A 21,673-nucleotide genomic window follows, 5' to 3' on the forward strand; every position below is an offset into this window, starting at 1 on the left:
TGCTATGTCTGTGGTTTGGCTCCCAATAAAGCAGAGGATGGCTGATAATGGATGGATGTACAATGAGCGTGTTAGTGCGACTGAGAAAACAGATGAGTGGACAAGGAAGACCCATTTTCTAGTGAATGAGTTAGCGCGTGGTACAAAGGGGCTGGTTCGGGCACTTTGCCCCTGTGTTCGCTGCGTGAAGCGTCAATGTCGTGGGAAGGATGAAATATATAGACACCTTCTGCAATACGGGTATATGCATGGGTACGTCACGGAAATCGACTTTGATGAGCGCGAACGTGACAGAGGTGAGGTGATGCGGCAGCGGCTCAATGGCAATGCGTACGATGGAATTAGAGACTTTCTAGATGATCTCGTCCATGCCGATGTCCCGGATTCGCCACCTCCAGAACCGGAGGCGCCGCCAGAACCGGAGGCGCCGCCAGAACCGGAGGAACCAGAGCCAACCGCGAAGGCCTTCTATGATATGATTGCCGCGGCTAAGAGGCCTCTGTACGAGGGCGCCGCGATTTCTCAGCTCGATGCCATCTCCCAATGTCTAGCCGACAAGACCCGGTACAACACCACCCGTGAGGGCTTTGAAGCAAGTCTGAAAACAACTGGTAACATGTTGCCCAAAGATCATTGTCTGCCTCAAAGCCTGCACGCGACGAGGAGAATGATGAAGGACCTCAACATGGATTATCAAAGGATAGACTGTTGTCCGAAAGGCTGCGTTCTATTTTGGAGACAGTATGCGGAGGACAAGTACTGTCCCATCTGTAAGCAGTCTAGGTATGAAGAGGTAACGGGAAAGGATGGTCAGGTGAGGCAGTCAAGCACCGCAAAGTCGATTCTTCGATATCTCCCATTCATAAAAAGAATCCAGCGGCTTTACATGCACGAGGAGACAGCCAAACAGATGACGTGGCACAAGTATGGGAAGAGATTCGTGGACGAAAACAAGAAGTTGAAGATGGGACATCCATCCGATGGTACGGCATGGAAGAACTTCGATACAAAACACCGCCTTAAGGCAGCCGAGGCTCGGAATGTCAGAATTGCGATAGCAACAGATGGCTTCAATCCATATGGTATGTCCAATGCCAATTACAGTTGCTGGCCCGTGTTTGTTATTCCGCTCAATCTCCCTCCCGGAGTCCTAATGACGAGGAAGACCATGTTTCTGTCGCTGATCATTCCAGGCCCTCATTACCCGGGGAAGAATTTGAGTGTCTACATGCAGCCGATTGTGGAAGATTTGAACCACTCTTGGCACCACGGGACATTGACGTACGACCGAGCATCGAAGACAAACTTCTACATGAGAGTTTGGTTGCAGTATACCATGCATGACATGCCCGGGTACGCCCTAACATGTGGATGGTGTACAGCTGGTAAGTGGCCATGCCCAGTGTGCAGGCATCGGCTTGAGTTCCTTTGGCTACAGAAGGGTCGCAAGTATGTTGCGTTTGACACGAATCGACAGTTCCTCAAAAGGAGGCATCCGTTTAGAGAAGACAAAAAGAACTTCAAGAAGGGCAAAGTTGTGCATGAAAAAAAAGATGTGCCGAAGTTTGATGGTACACTTGTTGAAGCCGAGCTACGTGCTCTCGTGCCGGCAGCGACGCCAACTGGCCATCAATTTGAGGGATATGGTGTAACGCACAACTGGACTCACGAGGCGGCTTTAACGAAGCTCGAGTATTACAAGGACCTCGAACTTCCCCATAACATCGATGTTATGCAAAATGTAAAGAATGTCGCGGAGTCCGTCTTTCACACATGCCTGAACATTCCCGGGAAGTCAAAGGATAATGTCAAGGCTAGAGTCGATATTGAGATCCTCTGTGATAGGGAAAAATTACACATGAAGCGTCCTATTGGCCGTCAAAAGAATTGGTTCAAGCCGCATGCCAACTTCAGCCTTGATTCCATCCAAAAGAAGGAGGCATTCAGGTGGCTCAAATACGTCGTGATGTTCCCGGATGGTTATTGCTCGAATATGAGTAAGGGAGTTAATCTTTCGACGGGAAAAGTCACCGGGCTCAAGAGTCACGACTATCATATATGGATTCAGCGGCTCATGCCGGTGATGCTTCGAGGGTATATCCCCGAGAAAGTCTGGCGAGTGCTTGCGCAGTTGAGCCATTTCTTCCGCACGCTCTGTGCTAAGCAGATATGTCCCAAGGTTATTGCAAAGCTACAACATACAGTGCCGGAGTTGCTATGCAATTTGGAGATGATATTTCCGCCAGGCTTCTTTACTCCGATGGCACATCTCATTGTGCACCTCGCCAACGAGGCACTCTTGGGTGGTCCGGTGCAGTTTCGTTGGCAGTTCTGTATTGAGAGAGAGTTTAAGTATATTCGAAAGATAACTGGAAACAAGGCCAAGATTGAAGCATGCATAGCTGAGGCAATATGCCTTCGGGAGATGGCAGATGCCGCGACAACGTACTATCCCGATGATATTCCCACTCAGCATAACCCGGTCACTCATTACAATGTCGACGTGCCCGAGAATGACCCCAAGCTAAAACTATTCCAATTCCCCGGTGGCAAGGCTGGTAAAGGAACAAAATATAAATTGGAGAACGAAGAGAAGGATTGTATAATGCTATATGTGCTTATGAACATGGAGGAAGTGATCCCATTCGTAAGGTAAAATGGTGAACAAATTACTTTGCAGCTAGTAACCTCGTCTCGGTCTAATGCTTATTTTCTCCTTTCAGCGAATTCACGGATGAAATGTGGCCGTATGATGAATTGCCCGAAACCTCGGAGATTGTTGGGGGGATGACCCCCGGTATGCCAAAGGCATGCCAAACCGGATGGTTTGAGCCTTCAGGATACCGGTTAGATGTTCATACCGGAGTCTAAGATAGGCGTTTGGCTGAACAGGCTAAGCCGGTATCCTCATAGGAGGGATACCGGAACCGGATAGAAAAGATACCGGGCCACCGGAAGGATGAGCTTGTCGGCAGGGCTGGTCAAAGATCCTTTCCAGAGCTAGAAGACAAAGATGAGCTAAGCAAAGTAGCTTTAAATGAAGGGCTGACGATAAAGAAGAAGATGACGAAGAAAGAAGCCGGAGGACGTCAGCATCCCTGATTAAAGAAGACCCCGGTGTCATCTATGATTAAAGTAGCTTTGTACAGTAGCTTTGTAAAGTAGTTTGTCCAGTCAAAGATGCCATTAGGGTTTCTTGCACTGTAAGCCACCCTCTCCCCTATATAAGGAGAGGGGGCAGCTCTCCTTCACGGGCGCGGAACACAGAGAGAGAAAAACCTGTAACTTGTGTGAATCAATGAACATGGTGATCAAGAGCGAGTTCTTCCTTGTGTCTTTCTTCTTCAACCTCTGGCCTTGGCCAAGTTCTTGAGGAAACCATCCGGAAGTTCATCCCACCTGGTCACAAACCCTCCCCCGAATCCTCTTGCGTCCATTCGGCCCCAATCTAAGCCATCCTATGGCATCTGCTCGTTCACCACGACGACAGTTGGCGCCCACCGTGGGGCATGAAGTGGCGCTTGATGGAGTTCACATTCGGGCGGGCGTCCTCGAGATCTCCGGCGAGCGTACGGTGTCCGCGTTGGTGCAGCGCATCTACGCCATGGACTTCATCAACGACAACGCGGGCTGCTTCGCCAACGGCGGCGTCTTCCCCAAGAATGGCCGCATCATCGAGTTTGGCAGCCACCGCGTCTACCTCGGCACCGTCCCCGTGCGCCAGCGCCTCTCGCCGGTGCTGGTGGCACCCGACCCGCCAAGATGGCTCTGTGCTGGTCGCGCCGCCGGCAGCGTCGAGGTAATGATGACCGGTGTGGCTGGTGCAGGAAAGGAGGTTGCGGGAGAAGGTGCTGGTCGCGCGGTTTCGACCCGTGCGGCTAAGCCACCGCTGGAGCGCGGCGCAGGCGCAGCGGGAGCATCGTCCGCGCCACCGGAAACACCGCTCCAAGCGGCGATGAACGTCCTCGCCACCCCCATCGCGCAGAACATCGACCCGGCAGCAGCTCAGGCGGAGCTGGAGGCGCAGCGCCAGAAGATGCTCGAGAGCGGCAAAGACATCGTCAGGGCGCAGCGCGAGCTGAACCTAACCGTGCGTGAGTATAACGCTGCCCATGGCTTTGCTTCTGTTAGCGCGCATGCAGCTAGGATGCCGGAAAACCGGCTAAAAGCTCGCAACCTAGATCAGGATTTGCGCAAAGAGATTCATGCCGGCAAGAGTACCTCTGCATCTGTTAGCATCGTGGAAAAGCCTAAGTATAGCAGCCCGGATAAAACTATAAAAGCTGCTAAGGCTGCAGTAGAGCTATGCGAGTCGCTATCCGGAGATGCTTTGGCAAAACAGCAAGAGCGTGTTAGAGAGCTGCTGGAAACTATTGAGCAGCAGAACACTGAGCAGCTGGCTAAGCTGAACAAGGCCGCGGCCTCAAAATCCGCGCGTTCAACAAAGAATGCCGGAAGCAAGTCCCATGGGCAGGCTTCGTCCCCCATCCGGACAGGAGAAGAGAAAAAGAAGTGAATGCGCAGCAGATGACTGTGTACGATCCGGTTCTTGCCGGAAAACAACAAGCCGGGCAACATGATGCCGGTAGAAAGAGCCAAGGGGCAGAACGAGGCTATGCCAGAGGAGGCTATGCCGGAAACAATCATGCCGGAAGATATGAGACCGGGCAAAACTATCGAGCTGCAAGGGCAGCGTACGATGAGGAGGAAATAGATCCCCCGAGGTACCGGCAGGCAAGGGCCGCGGTACCGGAATGTTATGATGAAGCTGACTCTGCAAGACCGGCAGCATACCGGAACCCATTGGGAGAACGCTTGGGAGAGAGGTACTTACCGGAACGGGATGCGAGGCACTGTCTGGATAGAGTGTACTTGTCAGAAATGATCGAGGAAGAAGGTCCTCCAGGTCCAAAATGCTTTGGCCCAAGGATCATGAAAGAAAAACCACCAGTTCGCAACTTTATGTTGCCCCGTGACACAAAAACATACGATGGCACCACGAAGCCGGAAGACTGGCTCGCGGATTACGTGACTGCGGTATACGTCGCAGGCGGTGGAGGAACCGTAGCAGGAGGAGGAAACCGGCGTTGGGCCGTGAGGATCATACCATCGTTTTTGGTTGGACCGGCAAGAATCTGGCTAAACAACTTGCCGGCAGGAAGCATAAATGGCTGGCTGGATTTTGAGGAGGCTTTTGTGAGCAATTTCAGCAGCACCTATCAGAGGCCAAACAGGCCGCAGCAACTTGCTCTGTGCGTACAGCGCCCGAACGAAACAGACCGGGATTATCTGGCCCGGTGGAACACTACAAGGAACTCCTGTGAAGGGGTAATCGAGGCACAGACCATTGCTTGGTTTAGCAGTGGATGCAGAAGAGGTTCACCGTTGTGGCAAAAGTTACAGCGGAACATGCCGACAACGTTGGCAGAGATGATACGTGTGGCGGATAGCTATGCGTTGGGAGACCCAACGCAGCCGGCAGTGCAACCTGAGCCGGAACAGCTGCGCCACGAACAACACCGGGATAACCGGAATAACAAAAGAAGGGAAGATTTCCCGGATCGAAGGTATGGTCCGCAGCAAGTTGCTGCTGTGCAGGAAAACTCTGAGGCCAGCGGCAGTCAGAGGCAAAAAACCGGATCGCAGCCATGGGCGGGTCCTAAGAAACAATGGGTGGAAAAGAAACCCTGGGTCCAGAAAAGAAACTGGCAAGAACCCGCAAAATACACCATGGAAGCTGCCATGGATCAACCTTGCCGGTGGCACACACCGAATCCGGCACACCCGTCAAACCATCTGACGAAGGATTGTACCTGGACCAAGTACTTGATGCAAAAGGGAACGGTAAAAGATGCGCAGCCACCACAAGACATGCCGCGGCAACAACAGCTACCACCGCCACCACCACTTACCGGGGCAAACGCCTTACCGGTGCAGCCAAACCGGCAGCAGTACCAGCAAGTTAACCGGGTGGAGCAAGATGATCAACCACCTCCACCGGCACCTTTAGGCCGGAATGTTTACGAAGACCCGCATCTGTGCTGTGTTGTCTTTGTCACTGAGCCAACAGACAGGCAAAGTGTACACCGCCGCTCCATGGAGGTCAATGTTTGTGATGCGGAGTCCCCAAGTACATGCTGTGGTCCAATCAGGAAATTACCTGGTCATTCAAGGATCACCCTAAGATCATGCCGAATCCGGGTGGATATGCTCTTGTTGTGGACCCAATCATGAAGGGGCCACAAGCTCGAGTTAAGTTCAGCAAGGTGCTGATAGATAATGGCAGCAGCATAAACATCATGTACAAGCACACCATGCGTACGTTGGGCATAACAGAAAACATGCTTCAGCCAATGCGCACAACGTTCCACGGGATCGTTCCTGGCTTGTCCTGTGCCCCGATAGGAAAAGTTCGGGTGGACGTGGCATTTGGAGGACGTGACAATTGCCGGGTTGAAAATGTTGAGTTTGAGGTGGTGGATCTAGACAGTCCCTACCATGCATTGCTGGGGAGACCGGCGTTGGCAGCCTTTATGGCCACAACTCATACGGCTTACCTCAAGATGAAGATGCCGGCACCTCGTGGACCACTAACTGTGGTGGGAAACTATAAGGTCTCACTGGAAACTGCCTCTGCCGGATCGAACCTAGCAGAATCGCTGGTGATCGCGGAGGAAAAGAAAAGAATGCAGACAGCTGTTGCGCTGGCTCAGTCCTCACAATTGAGCTTAGCAGCAATGAGTGAAAACATGGGCTCACCGGCATTCAAGCCAACAAATGAAACAAAGGACATCGTGCTGGATCCGGCTTACCCAGAGCGCACCGTTCGTATCGGTGCCGGACTTGATCAAGCATAGGAAAGCGCGCTCGTCAGCTTCCTCCGTGAGAATCGGAATATCTTTGCCTGGTCAACTGATGATTTGGTAGGTGTTCCGAGGGAGCTGGCTGAGCACTCTTTAAACGTCCGGAAAGATGCCAAGCCGGTGCGGCAACCACTGCGCCGGTTCGCTGAAGATAGAAGAAAGATCATAGGAGAAGAGGTAACCAAACTGCTTGTTGCCGGATTCATTGTGGAGGTCACGCACACAGAGTGGCTGGCCAATCCGGTAATGGTTGAAAAGAAGAAAGATGAGAACCTGGAGGCAAAAGCTCCGAAGGTGTGGCGCATGTGCATCGACTACACCAACCTCAACAAGGCTTGCCCAAGAGATCCTTTTCCTTTGCCACGAATCGATCAAGTGATTGATTCAACTACTGGGTGTGAGTTGTTGTCCTTCCTGGATGCGTATTCCGGTTTCCACCAGATCCCCTTGAAAAAGGAAGATCAAATAAAAACTGCGTTCATTACCCCGCACGGGGCTTATTGCTATGTTACTATGCCTTTTGGTTTGCGCAACGCTGGTGCAACGTACCAGCGCTGTATGCAAAAATGCTTGTTTGATCAAATCGGAAAGAATGTGCAAGTCTATGTAGACGATATTGTGATAAAAACTAAGGTAAAGAACACCTTAATCGATGACATCCGGCAAACATTCGATAACCTAAGACGGTTCCGGATGAAACTCAATCCGGCAAAATGCACCTTTGGTGTCCCTGCCGGCAAGCTGCTCGGTTTCCTGGTATCTAGCCGGGGCATAGAAGTCAATCCGGTAAAAATCCGGGCAATAGAAAGAATGGCTGTCCCTCGAGAGTTAAAAGATGTGCAAAAGTTTACCGGAAGCTTGGCATCGCTAAGCCGGTTTGTGAGCAGATTGGGAGAAAAAGCTCTACCACTCTATGCTCTGATGAAAAAATCTGACACGTTCGTCTGGACCCCTCAGGCAGACGCAGCGTTTAAAGAGCTAAAAACAATGCTAGCCACAGCACCTATACTGGCTTCACCTCTAGAAAGAGAACCTATGCTATTATACATAGCGGCAACAAACCGGGTGGTGAGTGTAGTGGTTGTAGTTGAAAGAGAAGAGGAAGGAAAAACCGTCCAGAGGCCGGTATACTACCTGAGCGAGGTGCTCTCCCTCTCAAAACAAAACTACCCTCACTTCCAAAAAATGACTTATGGCGTGTACATGGCCGCCACAAAACTCAAGCATTACTTTCAGGAGCACCCCATGAAGGTGGTGAGTGAAGCACCAATTTCCGACATCATGTGCAACAAAGACGCCAGCGGCCGGATTGCAAAATGGGCAATCCAGATATCACCATACGTGCCGGTATATGAAAGGAGAGATGCCATAAAGTCACAGGCTTTAGCTGATTTCCTTGTTGATTGGGCGGAAATGCAATACAAACCGCCAGATCAGAGGATAGAATACTGGAAAATGCACTTTGATGGATCCAAGCTCAAGGAAGGTCTAGGTGCCGGTGTGGTGCTTACTTCACCAAAAGGAGACCACCTCCGGTATGTTTTGCAAGTGCATTTCAGGGCATCGAATAATGTCGCTGAATATGAAGCTTTGATCCATGGGCTTAAGGTCGCAAAAGAAATCGGTGCGCACCGGATCATTTGCTATGGAGATTCAGATCTTGTGGTACAGCAGTGTTCCGGAGATTGGGACGCAAAAGATGCCAACATGGCCTCGTACCGGTTTCACGTGCAAAAGATTGCCGGATTCTTCGAAGGTTGTGAGTTTCACCATGTGCCACGCGCGGAAAATGAAGCCGCGGATGCTTTGTCCAAGCTGGGCTCATCCAGGCAAGAAATTCCTCCCGGAATAGCTTTGGCTCATTTAAGGGTACCATCGATCAAACCAAGCCCGGAATCGGAATCAATTTTTGTACCGGAATCACATGTAGTACCCATGGATATTGATGAAGGGAACCCGGGGACTGTACCGGCAAGCTCGGGGACTGCTCCGGTAAGCTCGGGGACTGCTGTACCCATACCGGAAGAAATGATGCTGGTGGATAGCATGGAGATAGATGCACCGGTGTTTTTGGTTCGAGAGATACCGTCATGGGTTAAACCTATTAAGGAATTCCTGATCAACGGCACCTTGCCGGCTGACGAAAATGAGTCAAGGAGGATACAAAGAAGGTCCAAAGCTTACACATTCATCAACGGTGAGGTGTACAAGAGAAGCGTTACCGGTGTCCTTCAAAGATGTGTGGAACCGGAGGAAGGGAAAGAAATGCTTGAGGAAATTCATCAAGGAGAATGTGGGCACCATGCTTCATCAAGGGCGCTAGTAGCAAAAGTATTCCGGCATGGGTTTTATTGGCCCACTGCTTTGGAGAACGCTGAGGATTTGGTAAGAAAATGCAACGGCTGCCAGAGGTACGCCAAGCAAAATCATACCCCAGCATCCGGTTTAAAGACAATACCGTTAACATGGCCATTCGCCGTTTGGTGCCTTGACATGGTTGGCCCATTCAAAACTGCAAGAAGCAGCATGACCCATATCTTGGTCATGGTGGATAAGTTCACCAAATGGCTAGAAGTAAAACCTATCGCAAAGTGTGATGGGCATACAGCGGTGAAATTCTTAAAAGATGTCATTTTGCGGTATGGATACCCGCATAGCATCATCACTGATAATGGAACCAACTTTGCTCAAGGTGAGTTCAAAAGGTTCTGTGAGGACAACAACATCCGGTTGGATTTGTGCTCAGTGGCACACCCACAAGGCAATGGCCAGGTGGAAAGAATGAATGCTTTGGTGCTTTCCGGTATCAAGCCTAGACTCATTGATGCAGTGGAAAAGTCACCGGGATGCTGGCTCGATGAGCTACCATCAGTACTGTGGAGTATAAGAACAACTCCAAACCGGTCTACCGGATACACTCCGTTCTTCATGGTTTATGGAGCAGAAGCGGTCATACCAACCGACATCATTCATGATTCACCAAGGGTACAGCTCTATACTGAGCAAGAGGTCAAAGAGGCCAGAGAAAATGATGTGGACTTGCTAGAAGAAGCAAGAGAGCTAGCTTTGGCAAGAACAGCCATTTATCAAGAAACCTAAGACGCTATCATAACCGGAAGGTTAACCCGAGAGTTTTCCGGGAAGGAGATCTTGTACTTCGCCTGGTGCAGCGCACTGAAGGCCGGCATAAGCTCTTGCCACCATGGGAAGGTCCCTTCATTGTAAGCAAGGTGCTTCACAATGATGCGTACTACTTAATCGATGCGCAGGAGTGGAAGAAAGGAAAGGCGGACAGGTCCGGAGAGGAGAGCAAGCGTCCATGGAACGTAGCTCTGTTGCGTCCTTTCTACTCTTGAAGTGGTGGTGTAAGAAGTTCCTTTTTGTACCTTATATGCTATGAATAAAAGATGCCGGAACCTTGAATGAATCTCGGGGACTACCCCAACTTAAGTTGCATGTAACTTGTTTATTTTTTCAGTTTACCGGTTGCTTATTGAATGTTTTTTCTTTCCGGTTTAGTAGTGTGCTAAATCCTACCGAAGTCTTCGACTCTGCTGCTGTCCGCAAACCGGCTTCATGGCAAGCAAGATAAACCGGTAGGAGATAAGCACATGAACTGCGAAGAGGGAGAGCAGGAAAGAACAATCCGGAAAATTTAACTAACCCCGGTTAAACCGGTTTTTCGCAAAATTTCAAAGTTATTTCTAAGTTCAAGAAGATGCTTGTTTGGTGAAAGAACCTTGTGCTCATACGCCAAAGAACGCCCAGAGAAGGCAGGCAGAGCCAAGGCAAAAGAACCAAGTATGCATCAAATTGGATGCGGAAACAATTGGGAAATCTTTGCAGTGCAGGATAAAAGCAGAACCAAAAGCAAATATGTTAAGGCAAACTTAGAAATACTTAGCTACCGGTATAACTTACCGGCATAAAATGTTGTACGGCAACCACAGGCAGACTTAAGGTTTTACATCATAAGCCCCGGCATACCGGGGCAGAATTTAACAAACATTGTTTTGAGGCAAACAGGGCCAACAGATAGATCACAGGCAAACATTTGATAAAGGGTCATCAGGCAGCGGGGGCATCGAGTGGAGCGTCACCAGCCTCAGCATCTTCAGGGGGAGCAGCGCCGGCTTCGGGAGCTTCCGGCGGCACGTCCTCGGCAGCCTCATCTTCATCTCCCTCGTCTTCTTCTTCCTCATCGCTGAGGTAGTCCTTGACACCAGGAGGGGGAGGGATGAAGGTGCGGACCTCGGCATACTCAGCAAGCCGATATGCCCGGTCCCGCCGCTTGGCGGCGAGCGCCGGATCCGTGTCCGTGGGAGCATCTGCGCGTACGCCTTGCAGGGCATCCAGGTTCAGATCAGGATACCAGGAGCATGCGGAGCGCAGCGCCGTGTCAGCTCCGGCACGAGCCGCAGAGCATTGCCACTCGCGAATCCGGTGCCCGGCATCATTGAGCCGCGCGGCGGTAAGCGTGATATTTCCTGGCAGCTCCTCCTCAGGCCACAGTACCTTGAAGACTTGGATGGCGGCGGCTGGCAGGTCGGCAAGAAGCCGGTCGACGGAGCGCATATGTTGGACTCGCGCAGAGAGGGCGACAAGATAGTCGTACCCATCCCAGTGCGCGTCCAGATTGGGAAATTCCCGCGCAATCCGATCCTCCCGCACCTTCTTCAAGGCATAGACCTGGGATTCCGGGAAATGCTCTACAGGAAGAAGGAAAAAGCATAAACACGAGACACCGGAAAAAGTATGTCGAAAAAGCAAGGAACAAAAATACATCTTCAAAAGGAAAAAGCTTATAAGCGAAAGAAGGGACAAGGCAAGGACTTACGGAGAGCCAGCGCGTCAATCTTCATAACCAACCGATCATATTCCCGGTGATCGGTGGTCATGGTATCAATGAGGCGCTCCGCTGCCTTCCGCGATTTCCTCTCCTCCTCCAGCTCTGCCGTCAATACGGTGTTGGAGTTCGTGGAGTCCTCCACGACCTCCGCCAACCTGGCCTCAGCTGCAACCCGGGCGTCCTTCAAGGCTTGCTCATGCCGGAGAGCGGCTTGCATAGCCTGTCCCTTCAGCTCCCCCAAGGTGGTCTTCTGGGCTTCCAGTGCCTCGTTGTGCTCCTTGAGGAGCTGCTCCTTCTCGCCTAAGTACCGGAAAGAAAGGTCTTAGCAAGCAACAATAGATGAAATGAAAAAAGGAACGGGTTAGCAGAAAAAGAAAGGATGGTACCTTGAAGCTTGGTAACCTGGGCCTTCAGGGCCTCGATGGTAGCTTCCGGAACAACTGTTAAACAAAAGGATGCGTAAATATCAGAGAAGGAAACATTCCGGTGAAAAGATGCCGGAGGAAAAAGAAACAAACCTTGGCAGTGGCTGTGGGCCTCGGCAAGGTCCCGATGCTCCCACAGAAGCTCCTCAAAGAGTTGCTTCCGGGCGTCAGCAGTGCTCTGTTCAAAGGAAGATGGTTGTGAGAAAGAAAGAAACAAGAGATTTTAACCCGAAACTCGGGGACTGGCTATGCCGGTTTCACATGCCTCTAGTTAAAGTTTCGCGCTGAAAACTGCGTTTTCACCACGAAACTCGGGGACTGGGAGAATAGATAAGATCCGGAAAGAAAAGAAACCGGCATCAACAAAAATACAAGAGGTTTAGCAGAACTTACCACCACGTTGTTGGTAGCATCGTACCATGCACTGTCGAACTCTTTCACGGCGCGTTTAAGCCGCGTGAAGTGTTCTTCAGTGGACCGAGGCCCAGCAGGGTCTGGTGCCGGGAGGCGGTCCTTCCCCAGGCCGTGGGTAGATGCGGAGATATCCGCCTCATTCCACTTCTGGGCGTAGGGGAGAAGGTGCCCCAGGTCCTTGCCCGCGCGCTTCAGCTCAACAATCCGGCCCAGGAGGCCGGTAGGCTTGTCCTGTACAGCGACAGCAGCGGGACCGACATGCAGCACCACGTCCCCCGAGCCGCCTGAGGCGGCGCCCTCCACAGCCTTGCCGCGGGAAGCCCCGGGCTTGAGGAATTTGGTAATCTTGGGGGTCTCGGACGGCGCCGGTTGCTTGGCCGCGGAAGGTCCTTGGCTGGGCGGCGGTGTCGGCGTGGCCTCGGGAGGAGGAGAAGGTACCGGCGCGGAAGTATCCGGCGTGGTAGGGGAAGAGCTTGACTGCTTCTTCTTTTTCTTCGGGGGAGGAGGAACCAAAGGTTCCGCCTGCCCGGCATCTGTCTGGCCGGCGCCGATGTTGCTGGCGCCGGTGTCTTGGGTCTCTGGAGGGGAGGTGAAGTCCTCCTCCGCGCGGTGATCAGGAGGTGTTGGGGCCGCGCGCCCCGAACTTGTAGTGCCTCCCGAAGAGGAGGCAGAGGTGTTGCCGGCACCAGATGGTACCGGACTTGAGTGAGGAGGAGGAGTTGAGGTCCTTGCGGAGCCGGCAGAGCCAAGCTCAAGCGCAGGGCTGAAAGAAAGGAAAAAGAGAGCGAATTGGAAAAAAGCAACCGGAAAAGAACTCGGTGGAAACAAAGAGAGCATAAAAAGAAATAAAAACTTACCCGGAAGACATCGGCATCCGCTTCTGCTTGTAGCGCTTGGTGCTAACCTGCTTCCCTCCAATGACTTCAGTCCGAGGGCGTTTGGCAGAGGGAGCATGGCTGGGGCCAGCGCCTGGAGGATCACTCTTCTGGCCTTCGGCCATGAGTTTATCCAGGAACTCGTCCCCAACCTCGGCCTGCAGGGGGGGCTCGTGCTCATGGACCTGTGGGTTGTTGCTGGCTGAGGGAATGTCTACAGGATGGAAGTAACAAAAAGAATATAAGAAAACGAACAGGAAGGCTACCTCAAGCAAGGTCAAGTCATCAGACGAACCAGCTGGTTCCGGCGGAGACTTGCCGAGGCGAGAAGATGGAGTCCGGCCCATCCTCAGATCCAGCCAATGGATAACGGGATCCGGATCGAACTTGTCCAGAGGCCTCTTCCGGCAAGGGCCTCGTCGGTCTGAGTCAATCCGGGGGAAGCGGGCCTTAGCCTGAAAACAAAGGAAAAAAGGGAGATTAGACGCAAGTACAAAAGTTACCGGTAATACGACCTGAGCCGCATATCTTCTTACATCTTTGGACGGAGGATTCCTGGCGCTGAGAGGGCAAAGGCCCCACTCCCAGTCATCCGGCATGTCCGTTTGGCAGATTTGGCTAGCCTTTAGGACCACATCCTCTTTGCTTAAGGCCAGGCCGGTGATCTTGGTGGGATCACCGGGGCCGTACATCTCACTAATCTTGTGAGCGCGCTGCTGAAGGGGAAGCACCCGGCGGCTGATGAAGGCGCGGATGATATCGTCGGAGCAGATGTTGGTGTCCTTCATCAACCTCAGCATGAAGCGCACCACCCGGTTCGTCTCGGCGTGATCCGTACCGGGGTTGTACTGCCAGTTGGTCTTGGCGGGCGGCGCCGGGTTGAACGCTGGCAAGTTGATGAGGTCGACGTCGCCCGCGTTCTTCACATAGAAGAACGTCGTCTGCCACAACCGGCAAGACTCGAGGCCATTGAACTTAAAAAAGGGGCTCCCTTGGCGGGAGCCGATGATGCAAGACCCGCATTGAACGGGGGGTTTGGGCTTAGGAATGTCCTTGCCCTGGACCGAATTGATCCGGAGGGAGAAAAAGCGGGCAAACGTCTCGCGAGCGGGACGGATGCCAACGTAGCCCTCCATGAAGGCCACAAAACAAGAAAGATAAAAGACGGCATTGCCGGGAAGGTGGTGAGGTTGGAGACGATAGAAGTTAAGGAATTGGCGAAAGAAATCAGAGGCAGGAAGGCCGAAGCCACGCTCAAAATGAGCAAGGAAAACAACGACTTCACCAGGTTCGAGCACCGGTTGGATCTCGTCGCCTGGAAGCCGGCAGATGACTCCTTCCGGAATCCTCCTAGACCGGTAGAGCCAGTCGATCTCGAACTGAGTCACGTCGGAGCCCCTCCAGGCTCCGCGTGTCTTATCTTTTCCGGAGGCCCGGCTAGACGTGCCGGCCTCTTGGCCCCGGCTAGATGCCAGATCCATCCGGGCAAGATCTTCGGTTAGCCCGTCGGAGGAGCTACTACCTTGGTTACTAGAGGTAGCAGCGGGGAGAGACCCTTCGCTGGACATATGGATCTAGGCGACACCGGAATCTATCGGCAAACAGTTTTCCCCAAACAGACCCTCGCGCGAAGATCTACGAGTAAGAGGAAAAGCAAAATAAAGAAGGGATAAATACTCTACCGCCCCCAAGATCTGAAACGCAAGAAGGAAAGGGGTAAAGGCGCATCGGGCCTAACCTGAGGCGGCGGAGTCGCGGAGGAAGAGGTTCGCCGGAGAAACGGGGAGCCTGCGGCCGGCGAGGAAGTCCGTCGTGGGCGAGGCGAGGAAGTTCTTGAGGAAGCACGAATGCAGCGGACGCGGTGAGCGCGCTGCAGAAGGTTTCCGCACGACGAAGTCCAGCGGAACTGCGGCGTGAGTTCGCCGAGCGACGGGGCTCGGGCGAGCGACGGCGGACGGAGAACGGCGAAGGCACGGAGGCGAAGAGCACTGTGCGCGAGGAAGTGGAGAATGCGAGAAGAGGAGGAAGGAGCGGCGGTTGCGCTTATAAAGAAGAAGGGAAGTGGGCTAAAAACCGCTGGGCCGTGGCGGTTCGCCTCGCGGCCCGTGGCGGTTCGCACCATGGGCCGCCACGTGTCGGAGAGATACACGCGAAAAAATAAGAGGCAACACGGAGGCACACAGGAGATCCAGAACGGCTAGTGGGATCCGCAGCGGGGCATTAAATGGGCGCGCGGGAGTCGAAGCGAAATGACAACTGACACTGGCGCGTCAGTCACAGTGCGCATGTCTCTGTCAGGCGCGGGGCCCGAGATATTCTCGACTTCGCCGAGGAGGCGTTTAATGGTTAAGGTACCGGAAGACAAGATACCGGAGAAAGACTTACAAAGAAAGATAAGGAAGATCCGGGCAAAGATGCCAGATGGATCAAACCGGTATCCAAAGACGTAAGAACCTGGCATGGTCTGTTGGATAGGATCCGCCAGACTATACCAGCTTCGGGGACTAATGTTGGGGGGATGACCCCCGGTATGCCAAAGGCATGCCAAACCGGATGGTTTGAGCCTTCAGGATACCGGTTAGATGTTCATACCGGAGTCTAAGATAGGCGTTTGGCTGAACAGGCTAAGCCGGTATCCTCATAGGAGGGATACCGGAACCGGATAGAAAAGATACCGGGCCACCGGAAGGATGAGCTTGTCGGCAGGGCTGGTCAAAGATCCTTTCCAGAGCTAGAAGACAAAGATGAGCTAAGCAAAGTAGCTTTAAACGAAGGGCTGACGATAAAGAAGAAGATGACGAAGAAAGAAGCCGGAGGACGTCAGCCTCCCTGATTAAAGAAGACCCCGGTGTCATCTATGATTAAAGTAGCTTTGTACAGTAGCTTTGTAAAGTAGTTTGTCCAGTCAAAGATGCCATTAGGGTTTCTTGCACTGTAAGCCACCCTCTCCCCTATATAAGGAGAGGGGGCAGCTCTCCTTCACGGGCGCGGAACACAGAGAGAGAAAAACCTGTAACTTGTGTGAATCAATGAACATGGTGATCTAGAGCGAGTTCTTCCTTGTGTCTTTCTTCTTCAACCTCTGGCCTTGGCCAAGTTCTTGAGGAAACCATCCGGAAGTTCATCCCACCTGGTCACAAACCCTCCCCCGAATCCTCTTGCGTCCATTCGGCCCCAATCTAAGCCATCCTATGGCATCTGCTCGTTCACCACGACGACAGAGATGGACACTCTACTGAAAGACGGTGCTCCCGGAATTAATAAAAACTTTGTGACATGGTTCATGGAAAAAGTAATTTCTAACCTTTCCTCTTACATTGCAACATGTGACTTGTCCCTCTTATTACACGTAACTAATGCACACAACAAATTTGAAATGTTCTTGTAGGGCCGTGAGAGAAACGTTGATATGATAGATGAGTTGAAATGTGTTTCCCAAGGTTGTAGCCGTGAGGTGACCAAGTATGAGAAGTATGATGTGAATGGGTTTCGCTTCCACACAGAGACGCACCAGAAGGGCCGGGCGAATCCCAAAACGATAAATACTGGGGTCTTCACCAAAGGAGCCAACAACTTTGATTACTACGGAAGGTTACAAAGTGTATACGAGTTGACATTCAATCGTACGAACGTGCAACTCAATATCGTCGTGTTCAAGTGTCATTGGTTCGACCCAATAGGTGGACAGAGAAGTGATAAGTCCATTGGGTTAGTTGAAGTTAAGCCTTCAACCACCTATAGCGGAGCCGATGTCTTTGTTGTGGCTCACCAAGCCAAGCAAGTTTATTATTTGCCCTACCCATGCCAGAAAGCGGAACTCAAGGGTTGGGAAGTCGTCTACCAGGTATCGCCACATGGTAACCTACCGATTCCCTCTGAGGATGATTACAACAACATTGACCCCGTGACATACGAGGGGATTTTCAATCAAGAGGAACAGGACTTCGGGGAATATATTTTAGAACCGTTTGTTCAAGAGGACCTCTGAACGATGCGTAAACTCGTGGTGAGTCAGTGGTGGATCTAAAGGACATATCTATGCTCGAGAAGTTACTTGAGGCGAATGACAATTATGATGAGCCTCCACCCGTCGGCCCTTCAACTTTGTACTCACAAGATAGTGATAGTGATAGTGGGCCAGAGAAAGAGAAAGAGAAAGAGATGGAGTATGAGAGTGAGCGTGAGAGCGATGATGGCTGGTGAGGGTCTTTTATTCTTAGTATTTATTTGTCAACATGGTTCTTAATTGCATTGTGCCTTTTATTCTTAGTATCTTCATTTTATTATGTCAACATGCTTCTTAATTGCATTGTGCCTTTTATTCTTAGTATCTTCATTTTATTATGTCAACATGCTTCTTAATTGCATTGTGCCTTTTATTCTTAGTATCTTCATATAATATGTCTTTGTGCTTAACTGTTTTATTCTTCTCAATGCAGGTGACTGAACAATATGAGCAGCGGCAAGGCAGACTCCGAGAGCTTGCTTAAGACGCTGGCGCAGGTGAAGAGGAATATTCCTAGAGTGCCTAGACGGAGTGATCGAGCCCCGGTGCAAAATCCGCGTTACGCCGATGGTACCGATGGAGGACGAGGACGAGGAGGACGAGGACGAGGAGGACGAGGTGGCGGCGGGGTACACATGGACTTTGACGAGCCACCCTCCGCTTCTGGCGACGTGGCTCCTGAGTTGTACCTTGAGGGTCCGTCTAGTGGGGAGGTGGAGATGGAGACGGAGTCTACACACGAGTCGGACTCTAGGGCTGAGTTGGAGGTCATGGAGGGTGAAGGTGCGCCGAAGCCCTTGAAGCTTCGTGGAGAAGCTAGAGTCCCCGATGCGAGGAAGGAGCCGAAGACCCATGATGACAAGGCCCTTATCATTCCTTCGAGCGATGAGTAAGTGTACTACTTCAGAAATTTCGAACATGTATTTTCATCTTGGGCATAATAAACAATTTGGCATGTGTACTAATGTGTGATTTATTTGCAGCAACTGGACATGGGATGCCAAGCCCCCCCGCATGCCTAACAGCTTGCTTGGGGCTCTGATTAAGAAGTTCTGGCCCGGCAGATACACTCCCCTTAGCACGGTCCCCGGTGGCCCGACGAAGCTAGCCACTACTTGGGCGGACTATGAGGATGCCCCTGCCGTAGGCTTCGCGACAGCTGCTGAGGCTGTGACCACCAAGTTCTGGGTAAGGCATATATTTCTCGAGCACCGTTCATAGTTGATGACCCTAATGTGCTAACTCATGACTTTCACAACTGATTTATGCATGATTGAAGTGCTTCTATCGTGTGGACCCGGAGCATGAGACGCAGGCGCGTCTCACTTTGCGTGGCGCTTGCGAGAGGTTGACACCGCAGCAGTGGTACAACCAAAAGTTCACCAGCGCTAGTGCCTTCTGGGCTAACAAGGGTAAGAGGGTCAAGAAGGAGTACTATGTTGGTAACCAGCCTACGGAGGAATGGGCAATGACCATTGAGGAGTACATGTCGGTGAGTAAAATGTCAATGAGATTCTACATTGCTGCTAAGTTTTCATTGAATTATCTTGAGCTGAGTATTGCGTTTTCAGGTTTGTCCCGAGTGGGCCGAGCAGCATAGGGAGGCATGGGAGGAGCTGATTAGGGCGAGGTGGCTCAGGCAGGACGAGGAGTTTGCAGCCGTGTTGAGGCGTAACATGGAGAACCGAGGCACCGGTGGCACACACTGCGCGGGAAACCGCGACTACACCCGCTTCAAGGGGAAAAAGGTATGTATATACATGGAACGACCTTCATTCATTTCCCGCCATGTCTCATTTGTGGTACGCTTAACTTTTCTTTTCGCGATGCAGGTGGCCGAGGCACCACCTGGGGTGGTGCTTCATGATGCCCAGATATATGACATGATGCGGACGAAGCAGAAGCCCAATCCCGCATTGCCTCAGCCACAGTACTATGGCAATGCCAAGGCCGCCAAGGAGGACTACTGCGACATGGTCAAGTCTCGTCACCCCGAGGTGGATGACCCCTTGAGCATTCCGGTCAACGAGGAGTCGTTGGTCCTGTCGGGGCACGGGCGTCCGCATGGCCGTTTCCCCTTTCTGAATAAGGCGGTCAAGCCTACCCACTCCACGAGCTACACGCGTCTCAAGCATACCCTCACCGCCGACAGCCCCCAGCCTCGTCCACGGCCTGCTCGTCCACCCGCCTACGATGTAAGTTTTCCTCATTTTCATCCACTTTCCGGTTTTCCTTCCTACATGGCTAAGTGTTTACGAGATTCATTGTTTCTGAAATTGTAGCCTGAGTTCGAGGTGGCCTTCGAAGCCTGCAATGAAGCGTATCAGCAGGCCGCTGCCTAGTGGAATAGGCAGAATACAGCCTATATGTCGTATATAGCAGTAAGTCTGAATCTTTCTTCTCGCGCAAGTAGATGACAAGTCTCAGTTTGATGCTTTATTTCTGCAAAGCCTAACTTGTAACCTATCTTGCAGGAAATGATGATCTCTATGTCTACTGGTACACCGCCACAGGCTCGAGTTACCGTGGCGGGGGACATGCCTATCATGCCATCGAAGGCAGCTTTCGCTGCGACTTACTACGGATCCACACCGGAGGTAAGTTCTTTGCCAAACCGGTAGTTACCACTTTCCTTTGCCTCGCAAGTTGCTAACATGTAGGGAACACGTAGGGAACGGGATGGTCCGGGAACCAGGCATCGCCGGGTGGGCGCGAGGTCACACCGGTTCATGAAGGTAGTCGGTCTCCTGGGCGTTCTGCTGGTGCCTCTCCGTCGACTACTCCTGGGACTACTCCCGGTGCCTCTCCGTCGACTTCTCCTGGGCGTGCTACCGGTCCTTCTCCAGGTGGTTCTTCTGCAGCTTCTACCGGAGCGCAACCCCGGGCTGCTCGTTTCGCCAACGATGTGGGCGGACACACCCCGCCCGGGTCCTTCCTCCGCTAGTCGGCACCGGGCTTCTTGCTTGCCATCATTTGCTACCTACTACTATGTATTGGATGACATGGCACTCTCCTCTTGTATGCTATTACATGCACCATGTATGCTACTATGTGGATTTCATGCTATTTATGTGAATTATGGTGAATTTGGATGTATTTGTATGCTACTATGTGGATTTCATGCTATTTATGTGAATTATGGTGAATTTGGATGAATTATGGTGAATTTCGATGAATTTGGATGTATTTAGATGTATGAACTGCTAAACTGTTCATTGTGAACTGCTGGAACGGTGCAAAGTGAACTGCTGGAATAAAAAAAATTGAGCAGGTCTACGCCGAGGGCAATGCCGTCGGCATAGACCCTGGCATAGACCATATGGTCAGGTCTATGCCGAGGGCATTACCCTCGGCGTAGACGCTGTCGTGCGGCGGAAGGTGGGCACGGAGAGGACGCCACGTCGCGCAGGTGGCCGTCGGCGTCTGCATGGTGGCCCTCGGCATAGACCCGTGATAGAGTGCGCCACGGGCTGCCACGCGTCCCCTATATGCCGAGGGGGCTGCCCTCGGCGTAGCTCCATGCTACGGCGCGCCACGGGCCGCCACGTCGTCGTCGCGTCGACCTATGCCGAGGGGGATCCCCTCGGCGTATGGCCAGCACCGTTAACGGCGACGGCACGCCGGCGAGCGTACGCCGACGGTGAGTACGCCGACGGCGAACACGGTCCTCGGCGTAGGTGGCGTACGCCGACGGCTAGGCCTACGCCGACAGTAGTCACGGCTATGCCGAGGGACCTGTACGCCGACGACGTACGCCGAGGGCTGCCGTCGGCATAGCCTACGCCGAGGGCAAGGCATGGCTACGCCGAGGGCAGCCGGCCGTCGGCGTACGCGCCGATTCCTGTAGTGTTATAAGTTCCAAGAACATGTGTTTCTTCAGAATGCACTTTGTAGAATTAGATTTTAGCCAAGGACATCCCAAAACTTGCACTTACTTGTAAGAAAAAATAAAATAAAGAAACAACTCAGTGTCTTCTAACTCGAAACAAATGTACAAGGAGGTGCTTATGAGAATTAACAGAAAACTCACTGTGCTTTCCTCCATTATTATAGATTGTGAAAACTCTGGCATCAACATCCAATACATGGACAAGTTGCACAAGCAATATGGTGCTGGTATTATATGATTGTATTTTTTTTTTGAGGAAATCGGAAGGGGATCACCCCTACCTACAATTTTATTAAAAGAGGAGCTAAGGCAGCTCAAGAAGTTACAGAACCTGAGAAAAACAGGGAGGACA

The 21,673-nt window shown here is 52.0% G+C and overlaps 1 protein-coding gene across 1 annotated transcript; it reads left to right on the forward strand.

The window, feature by feature from the left end:
- The first annotated feature begins 18,026 nt into the window (after nucleotides 1-18,026).
- LOC139834213 (uncharacterized) lies at nucleotides 18,027-19,849 on the forward strand. Its single transcript, XM_071824657.1, has 6 exons — nucleotides 18,027-18,321; nucleotides 18,416-18,620; nucleotides 18,712-18,924; nucleotides 19,004-19,180; nucleotides 19,265-19,413; nucleotides 19,846-19,849. The coding sequence occupies exons 1-6, from the start codon at nucleotides 18,068-18,070 to the stop codon at nucleotides 19,847-19,849; spliced, it is 1,002 nt and encodes a 333-aa protein (XP_071680758.1). The 5' UTR covers nucleotides 18,027-18,067.
- The last annotated feature ends 1,824 nt before the right edge of the window (nucleotides 19,850-21,673 follow it).

This window comes from Lolium perenne, chromosome 1 (genome assembly GCF_019359855.2).
Source record: "Lolium perenne isolate Kyuss_39 chromosome 1, Kyuss_2.0, whole genome shotgun sequence".
Classification (NCBI taxonomy): domain Eukaryota; kingdom Viridiplantae; phylum Streptophyta; class Magnoliopsida; order Poales; family Poaceae; genus Lolium; species Lolium perenne.

Excerpts from the sequence above, each read along its gene's own strand:
- LOC139834213 (XM_071824657.1), top strand. The coding sequence starts at position 18,068 with ATGGACTTTGACGAGCCACCCTCCGCTTCTGGCGACGTGGCTCCTGAG. Across the intron at positions 18,322-18,415 it reads ATCATTCCTTCGAGCGATGA|CAACTGGACATGGGATGCCA; the intron begins GTAAGTGTACTA and ends ATTTATTTGCAG. Across the intron at positions 18,925-19,003 it reads CCATTGAGGAGTACATGTCG|GTTTGTCCCGAGTGGGCCGA; the intron begins GTGAGTAAAATG and ends TTGCGTTTTCAG.